Here is a 26281-nt window from a genome sequence, read left to right on the forward strand (position 1 = left end):
CATCAAGAACAAGAGGATAATTAGGGAGCGGGTAGGACAACTTAAGGATAAAGGAGGGAACTTGTGCTTGAAGGCAGAAGATGTGGGAGAGGTCCTGAATGAGTACTTTGTATCAGTATTTACCAAGGAGAAGGATGTGGAGGATAGGGAGGTCAGTGTGGAGCATGCTAATATGCTAGGGCATTTCAGGATATAGGAGGTAATGTTGGGTCTCTTAAAGAACATTAAGGTGGATAAGTCCCCAGGGCCTGATGGGATTCACCCCAGGTTATTGAGAGAGGCAAGAGATGAAATTGATGGGGCCTTGACCAATATCTTTGTGTCCTCTCTAATCACAGACGAGGTCCTGGCGAGCAGCTCATGTTTTTCCATTATTCAAGAAGGGAAATAGAGATAATCGTGGAAACTATAGACCAATGAGTCTCATGTCAATGATAGGAAAGTTACTGGAGAGGATGCTTAGGATTTATGAGCACTTGGAAAACCATGGCTTAATTAGGGACAGTCAGCATGGCTTTGTGCGGGGCAAGTTGTGTCTTACTAACTTGATTGAGTTTTTCAAGGAGGTGATGAAGGTGATTGATGAAGGTAGAGCTTGTGGATATTGTCTACATGGATTTTAGTAAGGCGTTTGACAAAGTTCCTCATGGGAGGCTTATTCAGAAGATCAACGGTTCCTCATGGGATCCACGGTGAATTGGCTGTCTGGATTCAGAACTGTCTTGCCCATAGAAGACAGGGTAGTGGTTGATGGGACTTATTTTGGCTGGAGGTCTGTGACTAGTGTGTTCTACAGGGATCTGTACTGGGACCTCTGCTGTTTGTGATATACATATATATATGACCTGGATGAAAATGTAGATGGGTGGGTTAGTAAGTTTGCAGACGATACGAAGATTGGTGGTGTTTGGATAGCATAGAATACTGGCATAGGATACAGCGAGATATCAATAAGTTGCAGATATGAGCGGAGAAATGGTAAATGGAGTTTAACCTGGCCACATGTGAAGTGTTGCACTTTGCGAGATCAAATGTAAGCGGACAGTACACTGTTAATGGGAAGACCCTTAACAGTGCTGATGTGTAGAGGGATCTTGGGGTCCAAGTCCATAGCTCCCTGAAAGTGGCTACAGGTTGATAGGGTGGTAAAGAAGATGTATGCCATGCTTGCTTTTATTAGTCAAGGAATTGAGTTCAAGAATCAGTAAGTTATGTTGCAGCTTTATAAAACTCTAGTTGGGCCGCATCTAGAGAATTGCATTCATTTCTGGTCACCTCATTACAGGAAGGGTGTGGAGGCTTTGTAGAGAGTGCAGAAGAGATTTACCAGGGTGCTGCCCGGATTGGAGGACATGTGCTATAAGGAGAGGTTGGACAAACTTGTGTTGTTTTCTCTGGAGTGGCGAAGGCTGAGTGGTGATCTAATAGAGGTTTATAAGATTATGAGAGGGATAGATAGAGTAGACAGACGGTATCTTATTCCCAGGTTTGAAATATGTAATATCAGAGGGCATGCATTTAAGGTGAGAGGGGGTAAGTTTAAAGGAGATGTGCGGGGCAAGTTCTTTCCACAAAGAGTGGTGGGTGCCTGGAATGTGCTGCTAGGGGTAGTGGTGGAGACAAATACGATAAAGGTGTTCAAAAGAGGTTCTTAGATAGGCACATGAATGTGCAGGAATGAAGGATATGGATGTTGTGTAGGCAGAAGGGATTAGCGTAGTTGGGCATTTGATTACTAATGTAATTGGTGCAGCACAACATTGTGGGCTGAAGAGCCTGTTCCTGTGCTTTACTTTTCTATGTTCTATTGCATTTACAATGTCAGCAATTATAATTTTTTTCTCATTAAAGGAATCCAGCATGTTTATGTCTTAATCTATAAGAAATTCTTGTATGTTATCAGATGCAAAAACATTTTGGGATTTCACATTGACATTTCCAAACCATCCAATACCCCATTCTAGATGTTTGTAATAATTTTTTTTAGATTTAAGTCTTTTAATATGTGTTAGTATTGCCTTCATTATGTACAATTTGTATGATGCTAAGTATTTTTTTATTTGATAATAGAAAAGATAGTTGCCAAAAAAATGTCTTCTACAGACTTATTTGTTGAAAAACATAGCACACCAATTTTGTTTTTACTGTGGGCAGTGTTACTGTTTCCTGCTTTGTTCTGAGAAAAACATGTGGTCAGGCAGGAATGTGATGTCTGCTGTCATTTGCTCAAACATGACGTTACCCGATGCATGTCTCAGCAGATGCTGTTCGTAAACAGATCCCACAGATTTGGAGCAAGCCTCTTGAAAAGCAGTTGGTTCATTCATAGGATAAGTTTGAAAAGCTGTTGATGTACCAACAGCATGTGACTGTGCATAGCCTTGATGTGAAAGCTGGGCAGGCATAGTGTTTGTTCCTTTGGCAGCTTTTTATAGAACTGATCTAGCTGTAGCTAGTTATCCTCTGCCAGTTCTATTAAAGCAGGCTTGTACATAGGTAGTGACCTGATTTTCCTGCAAACAAATTTAAATATGAATGGCAAAATTTGAAATTGTTTCAAAATTCCAATAATGAAGTTCAGTTTTACACTTAAATAGATAGCCAAGTGCAGATGGTGTTGACTTTTTCATAAAGCATTTAATCCTTTGAATACCATTCATACTTCTGCATTTGCCCACTACAACTGAAATGATCCTCACCAAAATCACAATTTATATTCTGTGTGATTAAGAGCAGCTAATCTTTGTCAGGCTTTACACTCTTTAACATGGCTCACACCATCAGCTTCCTCTATCTGTCCTAATAGAACCTTGAGTGGCTCAAGGTCAAATATTGTTTGATAACACTCCTAAAGTCCCAAGGCATGTTTCATGTGATAAAAGTGCTGCATAAATGCAGCTTGCTGTTGTTCTGTATGTTTTCTATAAGAAAGCACATTTATTAGTTGATGATTCATAGTATTCAAAAATACATTTAGCAAGTTGTTCAAACTGAATCATGGGTTTTTATCTTGTGTTTTTAAATTCCTTTCAGTTTTGCAGCTGAATTATGTACTATTTTACATGATTAAACCTTTTCAGAGAGTTTACATCCATTATATATTTATGGCTAATGTGTATAAAGTGTGAAAGCAAAATATTAATTGTGTGGAAAGTTGAGTTAATATAAATAGGAATAAAGGCTTTTAAAGTAGTTAAACATTGACATAAATGATTTTATAATTGTAATCAAATATTGGATTCTGAAATTACAAGTTGGAATCCTATACTAGACAAGGTAAATTTAACAAAATTGCTATTAATTGGAAATAATTTTACTTTGCCTTGTGAGACAGCTGCAACATGTTTCAATCCAATGGAAGAAGCAAATTTTCTGGCTAGTTCAGTATTACGGAAGTACATCACTTACTGCAATGAATTTAAGATCATTATCATGGTAGAGTAAGGTTTGTCTCTCACTGACATTGTCTCACTTAGTTTACCAGTTGTAGGAGTAAATGTTCTGAGAAGATCAAAAGGCATAGCAAAATTGGTACAGCACTCATTATGAAATGGTATCTTGCAAATGAGTAACATCAGAGGTTTGATCTCTGGTTTGCAGTTAGTTAGGTTACTTCTGCTGGTATTTTGTGAGCCTAGCAGGTGAAAAAAGCAGGCTTTTACAACTGATTGCTGTCCTGTAAATATTACCCATGGATGATGATATAATTGCAGTGAGCCCTGCAGTTGCATTCGCTTACAAGTGAAGGTGGATCAATTTTCCAGTATGTTGAAGAACAATCAAGGAACCAGGCTATTTTAGATCTAATCTTGTGTAATGAGAAAGGGTTGATTGATTTGATAGTTTAAGGATCCTTTAGGGAACAGTGATCACAACATAACAACTGAAAGTGATTTCATTCAATCTGAAGCAGATATTAGGCCTTAAATTTGAATAAAGGAAGTTACAAAGGGACTTGACATTAGTTATGGTAATTGGAAAACTACATTAGAAGGTATAATGGTTAAACAAGCAAAGGTTAACACTTCAAAAAATTAATACATATTTTACAAGTGTTGTATGTCCCTTCAAGGCAATATTTTAAAAAAAAGGAGAGGTTATCCAGCTGCGACTAAAAGGTGCTGTTGTATCAAAGAAAAAGTTGCATTATGTTGCCAAAAAAAGCTGTAAGCCTGAGGATTGGGAAAATTTCAAAATTTGGCTATGAAGGACCACTCATTAATGTGGAAAGGGAAAGCAGAATATCAGAGTAAATTAGCGAGGAGCATAAAAAATAGACTAAGAATTTCTGTAGATATAGAAAAAGGAACTTTTTTCCAAAGCAGCTAAAGTAAGAAGCATAGTGTCTCTTGTCTCTTTATACCTATTGCACTTTGTAATTTTGTTTGTTATGTTGTAATATAGAACATTACAGCACAGTACAGGCCCTTCGGCCCACAATGTTGTGCCGTCATTTTATCCTGCTCTAAGATCTATCTAACCCTTCCCTCCCACATAGTCCCCCATTTCTCTATCATTCATGTGGATATCTAAGAGTCTCTTAAATGTCCCTTGTGTATCTGCCCCCACAACCTCTGCAGGCAGTGTGTTTCACGCACCCACCACCCCCTGTGTAAAAACAAAATTACCCCTGACATCCCCCTTATATTTTCCACCAATCACCTTAAAATTATGTTCCTTTGTGTTAGCCGTTGTCGCCATGGGAAAAAGTCTCTGACCGTCCACTTGATCTATGCCTCTTATCATCTCTTACACCTCTATCAAGTCACCTCTCATCTTCCTTCTCTCCAAAGAGAAAATCCCTAGATCACTCAACCTATCCTCATAAGACATGCTCCAATCCAGGCAACATCCTGGTAAATCTCGTCTGCACCCTTTCTAAAGCTTCCACATCCTTCCTATAATGAGGCAACCAGAACTGAACACAATACTCCAAGTGTGGTCTAACCAGAGTTCTGCTAAGCTGCAACATCACCTCGTGGCTCTTGAACTCCATATCCCGACTAATGAAGGCCAACACACTATACGCCTTCTTAACAACCCTAGTATGATAAATGGGCAGGAAGGTGATACCGAATGGAGAGATAATTGTTCTCCAAAATAACAACTAAGTTTAAAAGAGAGATGGAAAGAAAACTAGGGAAACAAAGAACATTTTGATGAAAAAGTACAAAAATTATTGTCTAATTGAAATTATTCATTGTAGATGAGGAGCTCGTTTTGAAGTTAACACTGTTTGTTTATGACAAATTGCATAGTTGGCCATGAAGCCTTTATAGATGAACCAAAGTAAATGTTTTTATATTGTAAATAAGTTTTATGATTGAATCATTTCACTTGCCTTCCAAACTTCTGCCATGTTTGCTTTGCTTCATAACCTTTCTTTTGCAGCAACCATGACTATTTTTCCATCTTCAATACATTTAAATAAAACTTATAACATATAGTGTTGTCATGTTCACCGTTAGTAAACATTTTACAAGATTTAGAAAGAATGCTGTTCACAGTACATTTTTTTTAATGATCACAATGTATAAATCAGACTAAATTAAATAATCTTTTAAAAATAAGACTTTTTTACTTTGCAAAATTGGTTTTGATACCAGGCCTGTTGCATGTTATTATGAAAATGGATTATCTTTTACTGTATTTGCATAGGTCCACATGCAGTATTCCGTGCAGCTTTGGTCTCCTTAACCAAGATACAATGTACTTAACAAAGAGTGCTTCAAAGATGAACTGGGCTGGTTTCAGGGATAGTGGGCTTGCTATGATAAGCGATTGAGTGGACTAGGCCTGAGTTTAGAGTTGAGAGGAGATCACATTTAAAACTTAGAAGATTCTCACAGGGCTTGACAGGCTCAATTCAGGAAGAACATTTCCTGTGATTAAACTGTAAAACCAGGATTCTGTCTTGGAAAAGGGGTAAACTGTTCAGGACTGAGATAAGGAGAAACTTCTTCACTCAGAAGGTGGTGAATGTACCCCTGAGGGCTTTTGAGGCTTGGTTGTTGAGTTCTTTCAAAATAAGATTTTAGGGTATTAAGGGAATGGAGGAATGTGGGCAGGAGAACGTTATTAGGTAGTTCAGCCAGGATGTTGACGAGCAGTGGAACAGGCTCAAAGGGCTGGATCCTTCACTTTTGCTCTGCTTATTTTCTCATGTGTGATAATTATAATAGTATATGCATTTTTATTTTGGAAAAATGGTGCAAAAGTCTTGCTCTAAGTGTACATGTGTTATATGCAAGTGATATTTTAAATGCAGCAATTAAAAGAGATGTTTTGCACATTTTGACCTTTATATTTACTTTTCAGATATAAACTTTGTAATACTGGTTAATCCATCACTTGTTTTACTCATTTGTGAAACAATATCCAAGAATATTGCAATTTCCTTTATAATAGCTGACAGTCATTCTGAATGTGGGGACTTTATGTGACAATTGGTACCTGTTGTACTGAATTCTAATCTACTGATACTGTTCCATCCTTTCAAATGTCACATTTAGTATTCTGTGGTCTGAAATTGTCAACATTTGACACCCAAACAATTGAATTTTGTCTTGCACTAATTATTGGTGCATACAGTTAATTATTGGCTGAGACAGTTGTTTTTGTTGTTTGAAATTTTTATTTTGCATTTCTGGCTATAATGAAATAATCAGCACTGTTTATTTTAAAATTAATTTGGATATGCTATTCCAGAACCTAATTAAAATTTAAAAAAAAACAGATTTGTTGATTGCTTTAAGCAAAGCAGCTCCGAGTTGTTTTTCACAAAGAGAACACAATGTACTGGCTGTACCCAGTTTCAAGAAGTGTTTATAATAAGTTTCTTCCACTGTGATTGGTAGAGTGAATGGAATTGTACTCCGCCTACTCCAGCTATCCCATTGAGGCCTCTCTGAGATTTGTGGTTACTTTTGTGATTATAACTGCCTATCATTGGCTGACTTTTTTGACCTTGCAGGGAATAGCAGGCAGTTCCTGGAAACCACTGTGTGTTGGGAACTGTTGCTGTAACTTTGTAAACAGAACTACACAGTGGTTTAAAGGGATATGAATGAAAACTTTCAGGAAAAACAAAATTGAAAAAAACATTGAAAACCAGATGCAGGAATGTTACTCAGTGTACTTTGTTGTTGTTTCAAAAAGGTTCAGGAATGATTAGAAATTTGCAGCCTGAAAAGAAGTTGTCATTCCAGTGCCAGTTCTTTAAAAGATCAATCGGCTTAATCCTCCCAATCACCACTTTTTGCACATAACCATGCAAGTTGTTAAATTTCAAGTGCATTTCCTGCTCCCCTTTAAAATTACTTATGGTATCAGAAGCTACTACATTAATTATTGGACATATGCCACTGTTTCCCCAAAATATTATTTTGTATACACCTGGGATATAGATAAATTGCTTAATTACTTAGTTTGTTTGCTTATGTTAAACAGGCAAATAAATAGAATTTCTTTCATTTGTGGGTGTTTGCCAGTAATGTGTCCAGAATTCAATTATTTTGGCACAGAGTTACTGAAGTTCTAATTTAAGTGGTTTTGGGCTTCAGATGTGTATGTTAAATTTTAACAATAAAATTCAAGACTAAACCACAGTTCTAGAAATGTCAATACTTATATTAGAATTGCCCCTTAAACTTGGAGAAGGAGAAGTAAAGCACCTACATGTCTTGTCAAGGTTAAATTCTCATGTTGTGAATGTTCTTGAGCTTTGAGCAATTACAAGAATCTTTTTTTGGTTGAGTAACCAAGAAAAGTTTTCAGTTGTTTCAATCAGTTGGAGACAAGAGGACCAAGCATCTTCATTTAGTTGTTTTGGTAATGGCATTGACTTCCTGTGCTGCAAAGGCATGCTGGGTTCAAAGCACTAAGATTCGCAACCACTCCTCTGTCCGAACCTGCAAATCAAGTTCTTGACAGATTTTCAGGTACAAATACATACAGTCCATACCTCTTCCTGGTATTGCAATTAATGGGAACTTGTAGATCTAACTTGCTGAAATTTACTGCTAGACCCTTGGATTGGATTGTTGTCTCCTAGGTTATTTTTTTCTTATTGCTGATGCTGCTCGTTTATGAACCAATAGATTTAACATTCACCAATACTGAAGCAGATCTCAGCATATCCTTGCGAAATTTACAAGGCCCAATTTTACCCTTTAGTTCTATAGAAACTTTTGTTTATAATTCAAATGTAAACAATATGTCATTTCAAAGAGGATTTATGCCTCAGCAAAACAATATTTATTTGTATCTTTTTCACTGAATTAAAAATGTTTTCTATTCATCTTTTATATAAAAACTTTTTGTTCATGCTGAGATAAATATAGAGCCCATCTCAATGTTTACATTCAGTAGAACAATTTTTATACAATACTTCTTTTGTTATATGACTGCTGTGAGTAACTGCAAGTTGTTGTTGGCTACAACATGCTGAAACTGTAGAGTAATCTTGAAATAAAAATACATTTATATAGCACTTTTCTGAAACTTGGAATATCCCAAAGTCCTTTATGGCCTATGAAGTAATTTGATGTGTGTTTAATGTAACATTATTGGAATATCAGTGTAATAAATCTAATAATTTTGTTTTTTTTAATCCAACAATCTATCTTGGGATTGTTAACTTAATTAAAATTTTCTTAGCAATATGCTATTATTTATAACTAACAGAAAAGTAGGCTATTTAGAACTTTTGGCAAGGCATAATCCTATCCAGAAACCTTGCAGGAGACCTCAAACTTCCTGAATTTTGCTGCTTAATAGTAAAAATAAATTGTATTTAAGTGCTCTTTATTTTCACTTTTGGTTCCAGGAGACAGAGGCACAAAGTAGAATTTGTATATTTATTTATGGAGCTTTATTTACATAGAACAGTACAGCCCAGGAACAGCCCCTTTGGCCCACCATATCTGTGCCAACCATGCTGTCAATCTAAACTAATCCTATCTGCTTGCTCAAGGCCTATATCCTTCTATTCCCTGCCTATTCATGCGTCTGTCCTAATGCTATCACATCTGCTTCTATCACCTTCCCTGGCAGCGCATTCCAGGCACCTACCATTCTCTATGTAAAAAAAAACTTGCCTCACAAATCTTCTTTAAACTTTTCTCCTCTCACCTTAAACCTATGCCCTCTAGTATTTGACAGTTCCACCCTGGGAGAGAGACTCAGACTATGCCAAATGCTTTACTCAAGTGCATGTAGACAACATCCAATGCCCTACCCTCCTCAATCATCTTTGTCACTCCCTCAAAAAACTCAAATTTCTGAGATAGGACCTCCCACACACAAAACCCTACTGACTGTTCCTAAGTCCATGTTTTTCCAAATGTGAGTAAATCCTGTCCCTAAGATTCTTCTTCAATAATTTTCCCTATTTACTTGTATATCTAAGAAAAATGTTCTAGGAGCAAATCAGAAAATTGACAATTGTTTGCTAGAACTGATGCCAATGTGCAGCTAGAAAATCACCACTGAGTAACTGCTTTGAAAATAATGAAAGCAGGCAATGGCTAGTTAAAAGAAAACCTTTGTTCAGACATGGATGAACAGACTCAATTCGTGAAGTGAATGTGACTGCCCTGGGCATCAAATGAAAAACACTCCAGTGGTTGGAGCCATACCTCACATAAAGACATAACCATCTTCAACTGCTTTGTCAATGGCCTTTGTTCTGTCATAATGTAAGAAGTAGCAATGTGCAATCATCAGCAAACAATATTAAGTTCCATTCACAACTCCTCAGCAAATGATGCAGCAAGACCTAGACAATGTTTGAGCATGGGCTGATAATACTTATACCACAAAAGTGCTAGGCAATGACCATCTCCTATCAGAGAGAGTCAATTTACCTAGTTAATGCCAATTACCTTTCTGTTCAGTGGCATTACCCCTATTGCTGTCCCCTACCATCAACATCCTGGGGTCTTCATTGATCAGAAACTCAATTGGACCAGTCACACAAACAGAGCAAGTCAGAGGCTGGGTATCGTGTGGTGATTGACTCAACTTCTGACCCTGCAAAGGGCTTTCCTCCATCTACAAGGCACAGGTCAGGAATGTAATGTAATGTAATGTTCTTCTCTAGCCTGGATAAGTAGATCATCAACAATTCAAGAAACTTGATCCCATCCACCTCAACCTCCAAAAGCATTCATTTCCTCCTCCACCAGCATGCAGTGGCTACAAAGTGTACCATCTACAAAATTCATTGCGGCCCAGGCAACTCTGGCAGTTTCTCCCATGATCCCAATCCACAAAGAGGACAAGGGCAGCAGACACATGCCCAGCACCATCACCTGCAACTTTTCCTTTAAGTCGCACACCATCCTTACTTGGAACTATATAGCCAGTTCTTCATCGTTACTGGGTCATAATTCTGGAACTCCCTACCCAATAGCACTGTGGAAATACAGTACCTTCAGCAGAAGGATTATAGTGGTTCAATAAAGTAGCTTGGGCTTTTAGAGGTGAACAATAAATGCTGGCTTTGCCAGAGATATCCAGATCTCACAAATGAATAGACAAAGAGTTTTTTTAAACATATAAGGAGTAAAAGACAGACACGGGTTGATATAGGACCAATTGATAACAGTGCAGGAGAGATTATAATGGATGATAAAGAAATGGCAGAAGAACTAAATGAGTATTTTGCATCGGTCTTCACTGTGGAGGACATCAGCAATATACTGGTTAGTCAGGGGTCTCACGGAATGGAACTGAGTTCAGTTAAGATTACTAGAGAGAAGGTGCTAGGAAAACTAAATGGGCTAAAGACTGATAAGTCTCCCGGACTGGATGAGGTGCATCCCTGGGTTCTGAAGGAGGTGGCTTTAGAGATAGCGGAGGCATTGGTGATAATTTTCTAGGAATCGATAGACTCCAGCATGGTTCCGGAGGACTGGAGGATCGCAAATGTAGTTCCGCTGTATAAGAAAGGTGGGAGGCAGCATAAAGGAAATTACAGACCTATTAGTCTGACGTCAGTGGTGGGAAAGTTATTGGAATCGATCCGCAAGGATGGGGTTATGGAATACCTAGAGGTACAAGGCAAGATAGGTCCTAGCCAACATCGTTTTGTGAAGGGATGATCCTGCCTGACCAACCTATTGGAGTTTTTTGAAGAAATCACAAGTAGGGTGGATAAGGGAGAGGCGGTAGATGTGTATTTAGACTTTCAAAAGGCCTTCGACAAGGTGCCACATAAGAGACTGATTAATAAGATGAGAGGTCATGGAATCACAGGTAGGATAACAGAATGGGTGGAGCATTGGCTGGTTGGCAGGAAACAAAGGGTGGGAATAAAAGAATCTCGTTCTGGTTAGCTACCAGTTACTAGTGGTGTTCTGCAGGGGTCGGTGTTGGGGCCGCTTCTTTTTACCTTGTACATTAACGATTTGGATGATGGAGTAAATGGTTTTGTGGCTAATTTTGCAGATGACACCAAGATAGGTGGAGGAGTAGAGAGTATTGAGGAGACAGGAAGGTTGCAGAGAGACCTATATAGTTTAGGAGAATGGGCAAGGAAATGGCAGATGAGATTCAATGTTGAGAAATGTGCAGTTGTACACTTTGGAAACAGAAATAAATGGGCAGATTATTATCTAGAAGGAGAGAAAATTCAAAGTACAGAAGTACAAAAGGACTTGGGGGTACTCGTGCAGGATACCTTAAAGGTTAACCACCAGGTCGGATCGGTGGTAAAGAAAGCGAATGCTATGTTGGCATTCATTTTGAGAGGTATAGTTTATAAAAGTAAGGAAGTGTTGATGAGGCTCTACGTGGCACTAGTGAGGCCTCATTTGGAATACTGTGCACAGTTTTGGGCCCCATATCTTAGGAAGGATGTGCTGATGTTGGAGAGGGTTCAAAGGAGACTTACGAGGATGATTCCCAGAATGAAAGGGCTTACGTATGACGAGCGTTTGTCGGTTCTTGGACTGTACTCACGGGAGTACAGAAGAATGAGTGGGGACCTCATAGAGACATTTAAAATGTTGAAAGGACTGGACAGAGTAGATGTGGCCAAGCTGTTTCCCTTGGTGGGTGAGTCCAGGACCAGAGGGCACAATCTTAGAATTTAGAGGATACAGGTTTAAAACAGAGATGAGGAGAAATTTCTTCAGCCAGAGGGTGGTGAATTTGTGGAATTCCTTGCCACGTACAGTGGTGGAGGCCAGATCATTGGAGGCGTTTGAGGAAGAAATAGATAGATATCTAAATCGTCGCGGTATCAAGGGATATGGGGATAAGGCTGGAAATTGGGGTTAGAATAGTGTTTTTTTTTGCACCCCCCCCCCCCCCCCCCCCCCAATTTCTCATTTCTTTTTCTTTTTCTTTTTTCCCTTTTCTTTGGAGCAGACTCAATAGGCCGAATGGCCTACTTCTGCTCCCTTGTCTTGTGATCTTGTGATGTCACTCAAGCACTTAGTAGTTAAAAAGATTTTTCCATTAGTAGCTGAAATTGAAAAGAAAGTATTGCAACATCTGAAATTTTCTGCAAGATGTCTTTAGACATTATTTCCTGACCTATTGCTGACAGGTGTAATGTACTCAGTGAGTTAACGCCTACATGACACTTCATACTTCCCAGTTAATTTAAGCCAAGTTTCAGCCAAATATCATCTTTATAGTGATTCCCAAATTCATTACTACTCATGCTATCAAAGTTAAGATTTGTCAGTTTTATCTGCCATATCTTCTAGCCTGTTCACATTCCAGCCATATCTTCTCTTTATACTGATAATCACAAGTTAAAGCATTTTTTCCATGTATTTTCAGTTTTGAATATCTTAAACATTTTTAAAAGAAACAGTTAGTAAGTGCATGGGATGCAAGAATCATTCATTAACACCTCCAATTAGGAAGAATCTAGGCAGCTACCATTGATATTCGATGACATTGGCATCACTTTCAGTGTGACCCTATCATAAATGTCCTAAGATTCACCATTGACCAAAACTTAAACTTAACTAGTCACATAAATTACTACTAAAGGGTGGCTAATGTTGTGCCTTTATTTAAGAAGGGCAACAAAGAAAAACTGGAACTATAGACCAGTAAGTCCAACATCTGGTGGGTAAATTACCGGAGGGGATTCTGAGGGATAAGATATATGCACTTGGAAAGACAGGGGTTGATTAAGAATAGTCAGCATGGCTTTGTGTGTGGGAGATCACGTCTCATGAATTTGGTTCAGTTTTTTGAAGAAGTAACCAATAAGGTCGATGAGGGAAGGGCAGTAGACGTAGTCTATATGGCTTTCAGTAATGTCTTTGGTAAGGTTCCACATGGTAGGCTGCTATGGAAAGTTAGATAGCATGGGATGCAGGGAGAGCTAGCTAATTAGATACACAATTGACTTGATGACAGGAAGCAGAGGGTGATGGTGGAAGGTTGTTTTTTGGACTAGAGACCCATGACTAGTAGTGTGCCTTGGGTCGATGCTGAGCGCATTGTTGTTTGTCTTCTATATCAACGATTTGGATGAGAATGTACAAGGCACGGTTAGTCAGTTTGCAGATGACACGAAAATGGGTGGTGTCAGAGACAGTGAAGATGGTTATCAAGAATTACAGTGGAATCTTGATTAGCTGGGTAAGTAGGCCAAAGAATGGCAAATGGAGTTTAATTTGGATAAGTACAAAATGTTACATTTTGGGAAAACAAATCAGGGTAGGGCTTTCACAGTGAACACTAGGGCCCTGGGGAGTGTTGTAGAATAGAGGGAATGAGGAGTACAAGTACATGGTTCCCTGAAAGTGGCATCACAGGTAGAAAAGGTGTTGAAGAAGGCTTTTGGCTCACTGGCCTTCAGTCAGGGCATTGAGCACAGATGTTGGGATGTTATGATGCAGTTGAACAAGATGTTGGTGAAGGCCACATTTGGAGTATTGTGTTCAGCTTTGGTCACCCTGCTGTAGAAAAAATGCCATTAAGTCGGAAAGAATGCAGAGGATGTTTCCAAGAGAGTACTGAATTATAGAGAGGTTGAGGAGGCTAGGACTTTATTCATTGGAACGTTGGAGAATGAGGGGTGATCTTATAGAGGTGTATAAGAAGGTGTATGAAGGGCATAGATAGGGTGAATGCGCACAGTATTTTTCTCAGGTTTGGAAAATCAAGAACTATATGGCATAGGTTTAAGATGAGAGGGGAGAGGAAACTGAGGGGCAACTTTTTCACTCAGAGGGTGATCCGTATATAGAATGAACTGCCAGAGGAAGTGGTTGAGGCAGGTACATTAACAACATTTACAGAAGGAGCCAGGCAACCGTTGGAGCAGCAGTTCCCTTTCGGGTTGGGTGAGTGTATTTCAAAAGCTTAATAAGTGGAGGGCAACTGAAGGGTTAAACAGAGTGTTGAGTGCTTGATTACTGGGAGTGTGTACTTGAGGTAATTGGCAGGGACAAATAAAAGGAGGAGTAACTGAAGAGGAGCGGCCAGTGTGTGAGTGGCCCAGGCTAAGAATGGAGCTTTGAGGCTTTGGCTCAAGAGGCTTTGGCGAGCAGAGGCTGAGGAAGAGCTTGCTCCCAGAGAGGTAAGGCTGGTAAGGTTCCTTTAATTTAATTAATTTAGGAGTAGGTAGTGATGGCAGCAGCTAGGGCGGTCATGTGCTCCGTATGCAGTATGTGGGAAATCAGGGACAACACACTTGTTCCTGATGACTACAGCTGTAAAAGGTGCATTCAGCTGCAGCTCCTGACAAACTGAGTTAGGGAACTGGAACTGGAGCTGGAGCTGGATGAACTCTGGATCATTGGTGAGGTAGAAATTGTCAGAAGTTTCAGGGAGATAGTCACCACTAAAAGTCAGGAGGCAGGTAACTGGGTGACTGTCAGGAAAGGGAAAGGGTATAGACCGAAAGAGCAGAGCGCCCCTGTGGCCGTTCCCATCAACAATAAGTATACCATTTTGGATACTGCTGGTGGGGACGAACTACCAGGGACAAGTTGCAGTGATAGCGTCTCTGGCACCGAGACGAGACCCTCGGCTCAGAAAGGAAGGAGGAAAAAGAAGAGAGCAGTAGCGATAGGGGATTCGATAGGGGGACAGATAGGAGGTTCTGTGGGAGACATTGAGAATCCCGGATGGTCTGTTGCCTCCCTGGTGCCAGGGTAGGCGATATCTCAGATTGAGTTCTCGATATTCTCAGGAGGGAGGGTGAGCAGCCAGATGTTGTGGTCCATGTAGGGACCAATGACGTAGATAGGAAAGAGGAGGAGGTCCTGCAAAGAGAGTTTAGAGAATTAGGTGCAAAGTTGAAGGACAGGACCTCCAAGGTTGCAGTCTCAGGATTGCTACCCGTGCCATGAGCTAGTGAGGCTAGAAATAGGAGGATCATGCAGCTAAATACATGGCTAAGGAATTGGTGCAGGAGGGAGGGCTTCATGTTTCTAGACAATTGGGCTTTGTTCCACGGAAGGTGGGACCTGTTCCAACGGGACAGTTTGCACCTGAACTGGAGGGGGACTAACATACTTGCAGGTAGGTTTGCTACTGCTGCTCCGGAGGGTTTAAGCTAGATTTGCAGGGGGAGGGGAACCAATGTTAGAGCAGATAGTGAAATGGAAGAGGAAAAAGGTCATGTGAGGACTGCAGGTATCGACAGAAATCAAAGGTTTGTACGTGATAGAAATGTTCTCAGGTGCATCTATTTCAATGCAAGAAGTATTCTCGGTAAGGCAGATGAGCTTAGGGCGTGGATTGGCACATGGGATTACGACATTATTGCTATTAGTGAGACTTGGATGCAGGAAGGGCAGGACTGGCAGTTTAATGTTCCAGGGTTCCTTTTTTTCAGATGTTATAAACGGGGAGGGATGAAAGGGGGAGGAGTGGCATTACTAGTCAGGGGAAAATATTACAGCTGTGCTTAGACAGGATAGCCCGGAGGGCTCGTCTACTGAGGCCATATGGGTGGAGCTGAGAAATAGGAAAGGTGTGGCCACACTAATAGGGTTGTATTGTAGACCGCCCAATAGTCAGGGAATTGGAGGAACAAATCTGTAGTGAGATAGCGGACCGATGTAAGAAACAGAAAGTTGTAATAGTAGGGGATTTTAACTTTCCACATATTGACTGGGACTCCCACACTGTGAAAGGGCTGGATGGCTTGGAATTTGTCAAATGTGTTCAGGAAAGTTTTGTAAATCAATATATAGAGGTACCAATGAGAGAGACTGCAATACGTGATCTCCTATTAGGGAACCAGACAGGTCAGGTGACAGAAGTATGTGTAGGTGAGCATTTTGGGTCCAGTGATCATAATGTCATTAGTTTCAAGTTAATTATGGATAAGGACAGGTCTGGTCCTTGGGTTGAGGTTCTAAATTGGAGAAAGGCCAATTTTGTGGAAATGAGAAAGGATCTCGGAAGAGTGGATTGGGATAAGTTGTTTTCTGGCAAGGATGTGTTCAGTAAGTGGAAGGCCTTCAAAGGCGAAATTTTGAGAGTGCAGAGTTTGCATGTTCCTGCCAGGATTAAAGGCAAAGTTAACAAGCATAGGGAACCTTGGTTTTCAAGGGATATTGGCGATCTGGTTAAGAAAAAGAGAGAGGTGTATGGCAGGTATAGGCAACTAGGAACAAATGAGGTACTTGAAGAGTATAGAAAAAGTAAGAAAATACTAAAAAAAAAAGAAATCAGTAAGGCAAAAAGAAGACATGAGGTTGCTTTGGCAGATAATGTGAAGGTAAACCCGAAGGGTTTCTACAAGTATATGAAGAGTAAAAGGATAGTAAGGGACAAAATTGGTCCCCTAGAAGATCAGAGTGGTCGTCTATGTGTGGAGCCTCAGGAGATGGGGGAGATCTTAAACAGTTTTTTTGTATCAGTATTTACTCAGGAAACTGGCATAGTGGATATGGAAGGAAAGGAAACAGGAAATAGTGTCATGGAACATTTAGAGATTAAAGAGGAGGAGGTGCTTGCTGCTTTACAGTGAATAAAGGTAGATAAATCCCCCGGGCCTGATAAGATATTTCCTCGGACATTGAGAGAGACTAGTGTAGAAATTGCAGGGGCCCTGGCAGATATATTTAATATGTCCTTAGCCATGGGTGCAGTGCTGGAGGACTGGAGGGTAGCTCATGTAGTTCTGTTGTTTAAAAAAATGGATCTAAAAGTAAACCAGCTAATTACAGGCCGGTGAGCCTGACAAGAGTAGTGGGTAAATTATTGGAAGGTGTTCTGAGAGATCGGATATACAAGTATTTGGATAGCCAAGGGCTGATTAGGGATAGTCAGCATGGCTTTGTGCGTGGTAGATCGTGCTTAACGAATCTTGTAGAGTTTTTCAAGGAGGTTACCAAGAAAGTAGATGAAGGAAAGGCTGTGGATGTTGTCTACATGGACTTTAGTAAAGCCTTTGACAAGGTCCCACATGGGAGGTTAGTTCAGAAGGTTCAGACACTAGGTATCAATGGAAAGGCTGTAAACTGGATTTGAAATTGGCTGTGTGGGAGAAGACAGAGAGTGGTTGTGGATGATTGTTTCTCAGACTGGAGGCCTGTGACTAGTGGTGTGCCTCAGGGATCTGTGCTGGGTCCATTGTTGTTTGTTGTCTATATCAATGATCTAGATGATAATGTGGTAAATTGGATCAGCAAGTTTGTTGATGATACTAAGATTGGAGGCATAGTGGACAGCGAGGAAGGCTTTCAAAGCTTGCAGAGGGATCTGAACCAACTTGAAGAATGGGCCAGAAAATGGCAGATGGAATTTAATGCAGACAAGTGTGAGGTGTTGCATTTTGGAAGGACAAATCAAGGTAGGACATACACAGTAAATGGTAGGGCACTGAGGAGTGCAGAGGAACAAAGGGATCTGGGAGTTCAGATACATAAGTCCCTGAAAGTGGCGTTACAGGTAGACAGGGTTGTAAAGAAGATATTGGGCATCCTGGCATTCTTAAATCAAAGTATTGAGTATAGGAGTTGGAATGTTATGGTGAGGTTGTATAAGACTATGGTGAGGTTGTATAAGACATTGGTGAGGCCAAATTTGGAGTATTGTGTGCAGTTCTGGTCACCTAACTATAGGAAGGATATTTGTAAGATTGAAAGAGTGCAGAGAAGATTTACTAGAATGTTGCTGGGTCTTCAGGAGTTGAGTTACAGGGAAAGATTGAATGGGTTAGGACTTTATTCCTTGGAGCGCAGAAGAATGAGGGGAGATTTGATAGAGGTTTACAAAATTATGAGGGGTATAGACAGAGTTAATGCGAGTAGGCTCTTTCCACATAGATTAGGAGAGATAAGTACGAGAGGACATGGCTTTAGGGTGAAAGGGGAAAGGTTTAGGGGGAACATTAGGAGGAACTTCTTCATTCAAAAAGTGGTGGGAGTATGGAACGGGCTGCCATTTGATGTAGTAAATGCGGGCTCACTCTTGAGGTTTAAGAATAAATTGGATAGATACATGGATGGGAGAGGTCTGGAGGGTTATGGACTGGGTGCAGGTAAATGGGACTAGCAGAATACTGTTTCGGCACAGACTAGAAGGGCCAAATGGCCTGTTTTCTGTGCTGTAGTGTTCTATGTTCTTGGATAGGTACATGGATAGGAAAGGTTTAGAGGGAGGTGGGCCAAACGCGGGCAGATAGACCTAACTGAGATGCTCACTTTGGCCAGCATGGCTGGTCAGGCCAAAGGGCTTGTTTCTGTGCTGTATGACTCTATGGCTGTAAAAGCAGGTCAGAGGCTATATATCCTGCAGCAGATATTTTACTTCTTGACCCCAAAACTTTATCCATCAGCTGCAAGGCATGGCAGGAATGTGGTAGAATATTTGTCACTTTTCCGATGAGTGCAATTTTAATATGACTCTTAAGTTCAATGCACTTAACAAAACACTTGATTGGCATACGATATACCACCATGAACATTCAGTCCCTGCACCACCAGGAACACTGTAAGTGCAATGTGTACCATCTTTGATGAAAAACACAATGATGCTGGAGGAACTCAGCAGACCAGGCAGCATCTGTGGAGAAAAGCAGGTGGTCAACGCTTCGGGTCAGGACCTTTCTTCAGGATTGAAGCTAGGAAAAGGGGAATCCCAATATATAGGAGGGGAAAGCAGAGCAGTGATAGGTGGACAAAAGAGGTGAGGTGTGATGGGCACAGGGTGTTGATAGGTAGATGCAGGTAAGAGATAGTGATAGGTGTGGGGGAGGAGGGGAGAGCAGATCCACTGAGGGATGGGTCAAAGCTAAGAAGAGAGAGGAATAAAAGGCTAGGAAAGGGAAGAAGTGAAGAAGCATGGTGAGGTGGGGATTACCTAAAGTGGGAGAATTCAATATTCATGCCGTTAAGCTGCAAGGTTCCAAGACGGAAAATGAGGTGCTGTTCCTCCAGTTTGCGCTTGGAATTCTCCTGGCAGTGGAGGAGGCCGAGGACTGACGTATCAGTGATAGTGTGGGAGGGGGAGTTGAAGTGACCGGCAACGGGAAGATGCAGATCGCGGTTATGGACGGAGCGCTGGTGTTCTGCGAAATGGTCACCTGGTCTACGTTTGGTCTCACCAATGCAGAGGAGGCCACACTTGGAGCACCGAATGCAGTAGATGATATTAAGGGAGGTGCAGGTGAATCTCTGTCTCACCTGAAAGGACTGTTTGAGTCCCTGGATGGAGGTGGTGTAGGGGCAGGTGTTGAACCTATGGCAGGGGCAGTGGAAAGTTCCTAGGTTGGGAGTGGAGTGGGTGGGGGGGGAGGTGTGAGCGAGGGAGTCGCGGAGAGAACGGTCACTGCGAAAGGCAGAAAGGGGTGGGAAGATGTACTTGGCGATGGGGTCCCGTTGGAGATGGCGGAAGTGACGGAGAATGATGTGTTGGATATGTAGGCTGGTGGGATGAAATGTGAGGACAAGGGGGACCCTATCCCTGTTGGGTGTGGGAGGGGTGGGGGTGAGAGCAGAGGTGTGGGAAATGGCTGAGATATGGGTGCGAGTTCTCTCGACCACAGTTGGGGGGAAGCCCTGGTTAGAAAAGAAGTTGGACATCTAGGATGTCCTGGAGTGGAAAGCCTCATCGTGGGAGCAGATGCGGCGGAGGTGGAGAAATTGAGAGAAAGGGATAGCATCCTTGCAAGAGACAGGGTGGGAGAAGCTGTAATCGAGGTACCTGTGGCATCAGTAGGTTTGTAAAAGATGTCAGTGGATAAGGAATCTCCTGAGATGGAAACAGAAAGATCGAGGAAGGAGAGAGAGGTGTCAGAGAGAGAGTCCAAGTGAATTGGAGAGCTGGGTGAAAATTACCAGCGAAATTTATGAAACTGTCACGTTCCGCATGGCTTATAAGAGGTGGCACCAATGCAGTCGTTGATATAGCGGAGAAAGAGTTAAGGAATGGGGCTGGAGTAGGCTTGAAACGGAGACTCTTCAATGTAGCCAACAAAGAGGCAGGCATAGCTGGGGCCCATGCGAGTGCCCATAGCTACGCCCTTGGTCTGTAGAAAGTGAGAGGAATCGAAAGTAAAGTTGTTAAGGGTGAGGACAAATTCAGCCAGGCAGAGGAGAATGTTAGTGGAAGGGGACTGGTTCTGTCTCTGGTCAAGAAAGAAGTGGAGGGCAGTGAGGCCGTCATGATGGGGAATGGAGGTATATAGGGACTGGACGTCCATGGTGAAGATGAGGTTGTGCATGCTGGAGAACTTAAAGCTATGGAAGAGTTGGAGAGCATGTGATGTGTCCCAGACATAGGTGGGAAGGGATTGGATCAGTGGGGACAGGATAGTGTCCAGGTAGTAGGATATGAGCTTGCCCCACTATATATTGGACTTTTCCTATTTTCAGTCCTGAAGAAGGGTCCTGGCCCGAAATGTTGACCGTCTGCTTTTCTCCACGGATACTGCCTGGCCTGCTGAGTTCCTCCAGCATCATCGTGTTTTTCATCTAGATTCCAGCACATGCAGTCCTTTGTTTCTCCTGTACCATCTTTGAATTGCACTGCAGTTTCTTGCCTCTGGCAGTATCTCCCAAACATGGACATCTACATCAAAAAGGACAAAGATTGCAGGCACTCTGGACCTGGAAATATTTCAACATTTCTTCATCATTGCTAGGCCTAAATATTAGTTACTCTCTACCCAACCATTCACCAGAAGAGCTTCAGTGATTAAAGAAGGCAGCTCACCATCTCCTTTAGGGCAATTAATGAAGCAAAGTCCAGATATGCAAATGAATAAAACAAGCCATTGATCTACGTGATTGAAAACTCAGAACTATGGATTAAAAAAAAACACAGAATATCATGTTATTGAAAAATAATCAATTGACTTTTTCACCCGTTGTATATCATTGGCCCTGTTCCCATGCATTGCATGCTCTCCTCCAACTGTCCATTCAAATGTAATAGGAAACCTATGTCAATGGGGTTAGGGATAGAGTTTGGAAGATGTAGTGAAGTATATCTCATGGTCATCAGCATAATGCATGGAATATATTGCACTTATTAAAGCTACTTCATGTATGTTTCTATGTGTTCAAATATAAATACAAGCAATTTTAAATCTCCTGAGCATAATAAATATTGTTTAAATATGTAGGCAAGTTAGGGTTTTTACCTTGCATTTTATCTTTCAGACTTATAAACACTCAAGCTCTAATCTCCATTGGTTTTTTCAGTCTTGGTGATCCTGCATCTTAACTCTTCACTCAGGCTCCTCAAATTTAGAAAAATATTACCTTGTTACTGATCGGAATGGAAAATGCAGGCTCAGAAATCTGATCTAACATAGTAGTATTTTAGAATTTTGTGTAAAAACAAATAAGTAAAACATTGTTTGGACGTTGCTGGCAAGTCACTACTTATTGTTCATCCCTAATTGGTTCCAGAAGCTTATGACTTGCTGGGCCATTTTCTGAGGACAATTAAAAGTTAACCACATTGGTGGGTCTGGATCGACGAAGGCCAGATCTGGTAAGGATAGCAGATTTTCTATCAAAAAGGACTTTAGCGAAGCAAATGGATTAAAAAATACAGTACTTTCAGAGTGACCGTTATTGATAAAGCTTTTTGTTAAATGTGTGTTTAATTAGTTGAATTTACATTTCCCTAGCAGCTGTGGGAGATTAAAATTTGTATTTGTGGATGAAATTTCCAGGCCTCCATGCTAATACAGTATTTTAACTGGTAGACTATCGTGACATCCAGTCATCAACATATGTGTCACCACATATTTACGATTGTTTTGTCCCAGTTAGTAAAGATCACAACTAAGAAAAAACATTATAATTGTTAACTTATAATGCTCTAATTATTAAAATTAGAATATAGGTAGGGTTCTTATTTGTCTCCATGTTTTAATGCTATCAACAGAGAACCATTCCAGAGATTTTGAAAGGACATGTCACATATAACTTTAAAAAACAATAATGGATGGGGACAAAGTCATATTGGACAAAGAATTGATCTTGAGAGAAAAGCTAACCATATCAGAAATTAGACTAATGAGTTTAATTGTTTGCTTTCCTGTAGGCTATGTCTTCTAGTACAAGACATGTATGGTTTATTTAGTGAAGTTCACCAGCACACATTTTGCTCAGTGGAAGAGGACTTGCAGGCACAAAATGCTTGCTGGGAGGGAAAGACATGCTACCTCACAGGAATGAAGATTCTGCACAGGACAACACGAGGAAGGTACGATAAAAGAATGAACCAGAAAGTATACATTTATTAGTTCAAGCCTATGTTTCTACCACAAATGGAGACATGCAGGGAAACAAAGCATTTATTGGTTATGAAGTATTCTTGATCCAAACATTATACAAAATCTTGATTTTTTTTCTTAGTTATTATGTTTTTCTGTGTAGCGTAATAATATTGGTCAGCCTGTTGGCATGATTTGCAAGCTTGATGGGTTATATTGTTGTGAGTTAAATTGAGAATACAGTTAGGATTTATAAGTATTTTTGTTGACTGATATTATTTCTACCATTGTGACTCTTTTACTTACGATTGACTCTTTTACTTAGGATTTTCAATAGAGGGAGCAAAGTTCATTGTCTGCATTTAATAATACCATGCTTTGGAAAGCAAGTATTAAAAAATCACATCTCCTCGAGCGTTACCCACAAGAGCCACAAGATTTAGTACTTACCTATTTCAAACAAAATTTGGAGTCAAGATGATTAATAATGTGGACTACTCTAAGCTCTGAAATTCCCTATACCGTTTAACTTCTCAACCTTTTTTTTTGCCTTGGAGACTCTTGCTTTTGAATGGTGCTCCTGCACGTCTGGTTTACATTTGTAGAGAAAGAAACAGAATTGATGTTTCAGGTCAAGAACCTTTCATCAGAAAACCTGTTGCTTTGATCAGACTTCTGATTTTCTGCCTCAATAACTCTTTACACATTACAAAAAACAAAATGTTTCACATTTTTGCAAGAGGCTGTGTATCCCATGTTTTTAAATAAGAGGAAAAGAAAATTCTGAAAATAATCAGTACGTGAGGGAGGTTGTAGGAGGTTAACTTTCAGATCAATTATCTATTATTGTGATGAAAGATCATCCACCTGAAATGTTAATTCTTGTTTCTTCCTCCAGAACTAGAGGACATAGGTTTAGGTTGAGAGGGGAGAGATTAAATAGGAACCTGAGGGGCAACATTTTCACCCAGAGGGTGATCAGTATTTGGAATGAGGTGCAGGAGGAAGTGGTTGAGGCAGGCATTATTAACAACATTTAAGATGGTTCTTACTTAGGTAAATAGATAAGAAAGGTTTAGAGGGATGTGAGCTAAACATGGGCAAATGGGACTAGCTTCGATGGGAATGTTGGTCAGCATGGACCGGTTGGGCCGAATGGTTTATTTCCATGCTGTATGGCTCGATGACTCTGAGATGTTGCCTCATCTACAGAGTATTTCCACCTTTTTCTATTTTTATTTCAATTTTCAGCATCCACAGTATTTGCTTTTGCTTAATCCGCCATAGTCCTCTGCCACATCAGGAATTTCTGTTATTGGTATTGGTTTATTATTGTCACTTGTACCGAGGTACAGTGAAAAACTTGTCTTGCATACCGATTGTACAGGTCAGTTCATTACACTGTGCAGTTACATTGGGTTAGTACAGAGTGCATTGATGTAGTACAGGTAAAAATAATAACAGTACAAAGTGTCACAGCTACAGAGAAAGTGCAGTGCAATAAGGTGCAAAGTCACAACAAGATAGATCATGAGGTCAGAGTCCATCTCATTGTATAAGGGAACCGCTCAATAGTCTTATCACAGTGGGGTAGAAGCTGTCCTTAAGTCTGGTGGTACGTGCCCTTAGGCTCCTGTATCTTCTACCTGATGGAAGAGGAGAGAAGAGAGAATGACCCAGATGGGTGGAGTCTTTGATTATGCTGGCTGCTTCACCAAGACAGCGAGAGGTAAAGACAGAGTCCAAGGAGGGGAGGCTGGTGTCCGTGATGCGCTGGGCTGTGTCCACAACTCTCTGCAGTTTCTTGCGGTCCTGGGCAGAGCAGTTGCCGTACCAAGCCATGATACATCCAGGTAGGATACTTTCTATGGTGCATCGATAAAAGTTGGTGAGAGACAAAGGGGACAAACTGAATTTCTTTAGCCTCCTGAGGAAGTAGGGGCACTGGTGAGCTTTCTTGGCCATGGCATCTACGTGATTTGACCAGGACAAGCTGTAGGTGATGTTCACTCCCAGGAACTTGAAGCTCGCAACCCTCTCGACCTCAGCACTGTTAATATAGACAGGTGCATGTACACCGCCCCCTTTCCTGAAGTCAATGACCAGCTCTTTTGTTTTGTTGACATTGAGGGAAAGGTTGTTGTTGTGACACCATTCCACTAAGCTCCGTATCTCCTTCCTGTACTCCGACTCATTGCTGTTTGAGATACGGCCTACAACGTTGGTATCATCTGCAAACTTGATGGAGTTAGAGCAGAATCTGGCCACACAGTCATGAGTGTATAGGGAGAAGAGTAGAGGGCTGAGGATGCAGTCTTGTGGGGCATTCGATAGGAACTAATTTGTCTTTCACTGACCTACCCTGCTAACATATAATATAAAGGAAAATGGTTGCTTTTATTTATGGTATATCTTCCATGGGAACTGCATTTCAGTTTCCTAAATTGCAAAAAAAAACTGCTTTTCACTGCAGACTATCCAATTGCCTTTTTTTAAAGATATTGTAATCCCTCAGAAATTAAATTAGAGAAAGCTTTCATAAAAGAGATTGCTGTGAATGAGAAACTATTATAACATACTTGTTTGTTCCGAATCTTTTAAATATGGTATGGTTCTGGGGGCGGGGCAGGTGTAGGAGGAAGGGGTTTAGGGTTGCTGAGAGGACAAAGATAGATGCCATCATTTGTTGATTGCTCATATATTAGCAGATGAATTGGTTGTAAACTGACAACCTGAGCAAGCTGGGGCATGCTTATTTAACACTATGACAGACTGACTGATGTCTTTACAATATTATGTTCAGTGTATGGTCCAGCTAGTGTAATCCTAAACTCTGGTTGAACAGGTTTTTCCTCTTCCAAACGATACTATGCAGACTAAGGCAATCATTGCCTCATGCAGTAAATGTGAAAGAAGCATAATCAGGGTGTGACTGTCTTTTGTAAGTTTTCTTAATAGAGTGCAAATAGTTCTTTCATCAGGAAAGCCAAATTAATTGTATTTCACACTTGGGCAATGATGGGAACAATACAATACAGGAAAAGTTAATTAGTCAATTAATTCCAGTGTTTCTCACCACCTGAATTGTCTAGTTTTCTAGTTATTCCACACGCTGTTTAATCTTTCATTTCAAACAAGATTCCTTTAAAATTCCTTCCATGGGAGTTCACTTCAGCTATCCTGACAGCAGTCTACATCCCACCCCAGATGGATATGAAGCCTGCACTCAATGAACACTGCTCTGTGGTCAACAGCCTTGAAACAGGATATCCTGAGGCCCTCTTCATCATTGCAGGTGACTTCAACCAAGCCAACTTCAAGAGTGTGCTACCAAAATACCAGCACATCTCCTGTCCCACCAGGGGCCCAAACACCCTTGACCATTGCTATACAACTATCAGAGACGTCTTCTGGGCCACCCTTCGCCCACACTTTGGTAAGTCCGACCACCAGGCTGTGCTCCTTCTCCCTGCATACAAACAGAAGCTGAAATGGGAGGATTCAGTGCAGAAGGTTGTACAGTGCTGGTCTGAGGAAATATATGAGCTTCTACACGACTGCTTTGAATCGGTAGACTGGTCCATGTTCAAAGACTCAGCAGCCAGCCTAGACGAG

At 40.8% G+C, this 26281-nt stretch overlaps 1 protein-coding gene across 1 annotated transcript in view; it reads left to right on the top strand.

Moving 5' to 3' along the window:
- spidr (scaffold protein involved in DNA repair) overlaps positions 1-26281 on the top strand; it is a 193400-nt gene that overhangs the window by 140816 nt on the left and 26303 nt on the right. The window contains exons 6-7 of the mRNA XM_052022596.1: positions 21912-21936; positions 22495-22656. Coding sequence (XP_051878556.1) covers positions 21912-21936; positions 22495-22656 — 187 coding nt within the window. The remainder of the gene's footprint in view (positions 1-21911; positions 21937-22494; positions 22657-26281) is intronic.

The sequence above is a fragment of the Pristis pectinata genome, chromosome 9, assembly GCF_009764475.1.
Source record: "Pristis pectinata isolate sPriPec2 chromosome 9, sPriPec2.1.pri, whole genome shotgun sequence".
In the NCBI taxonomy this organism is placed as follows: Eukaryota; Metazoa; Chordata; class Chondrichthyes; order Rhinopristiformes; family Pristidae; genus Pristis; species Pristis pectinata.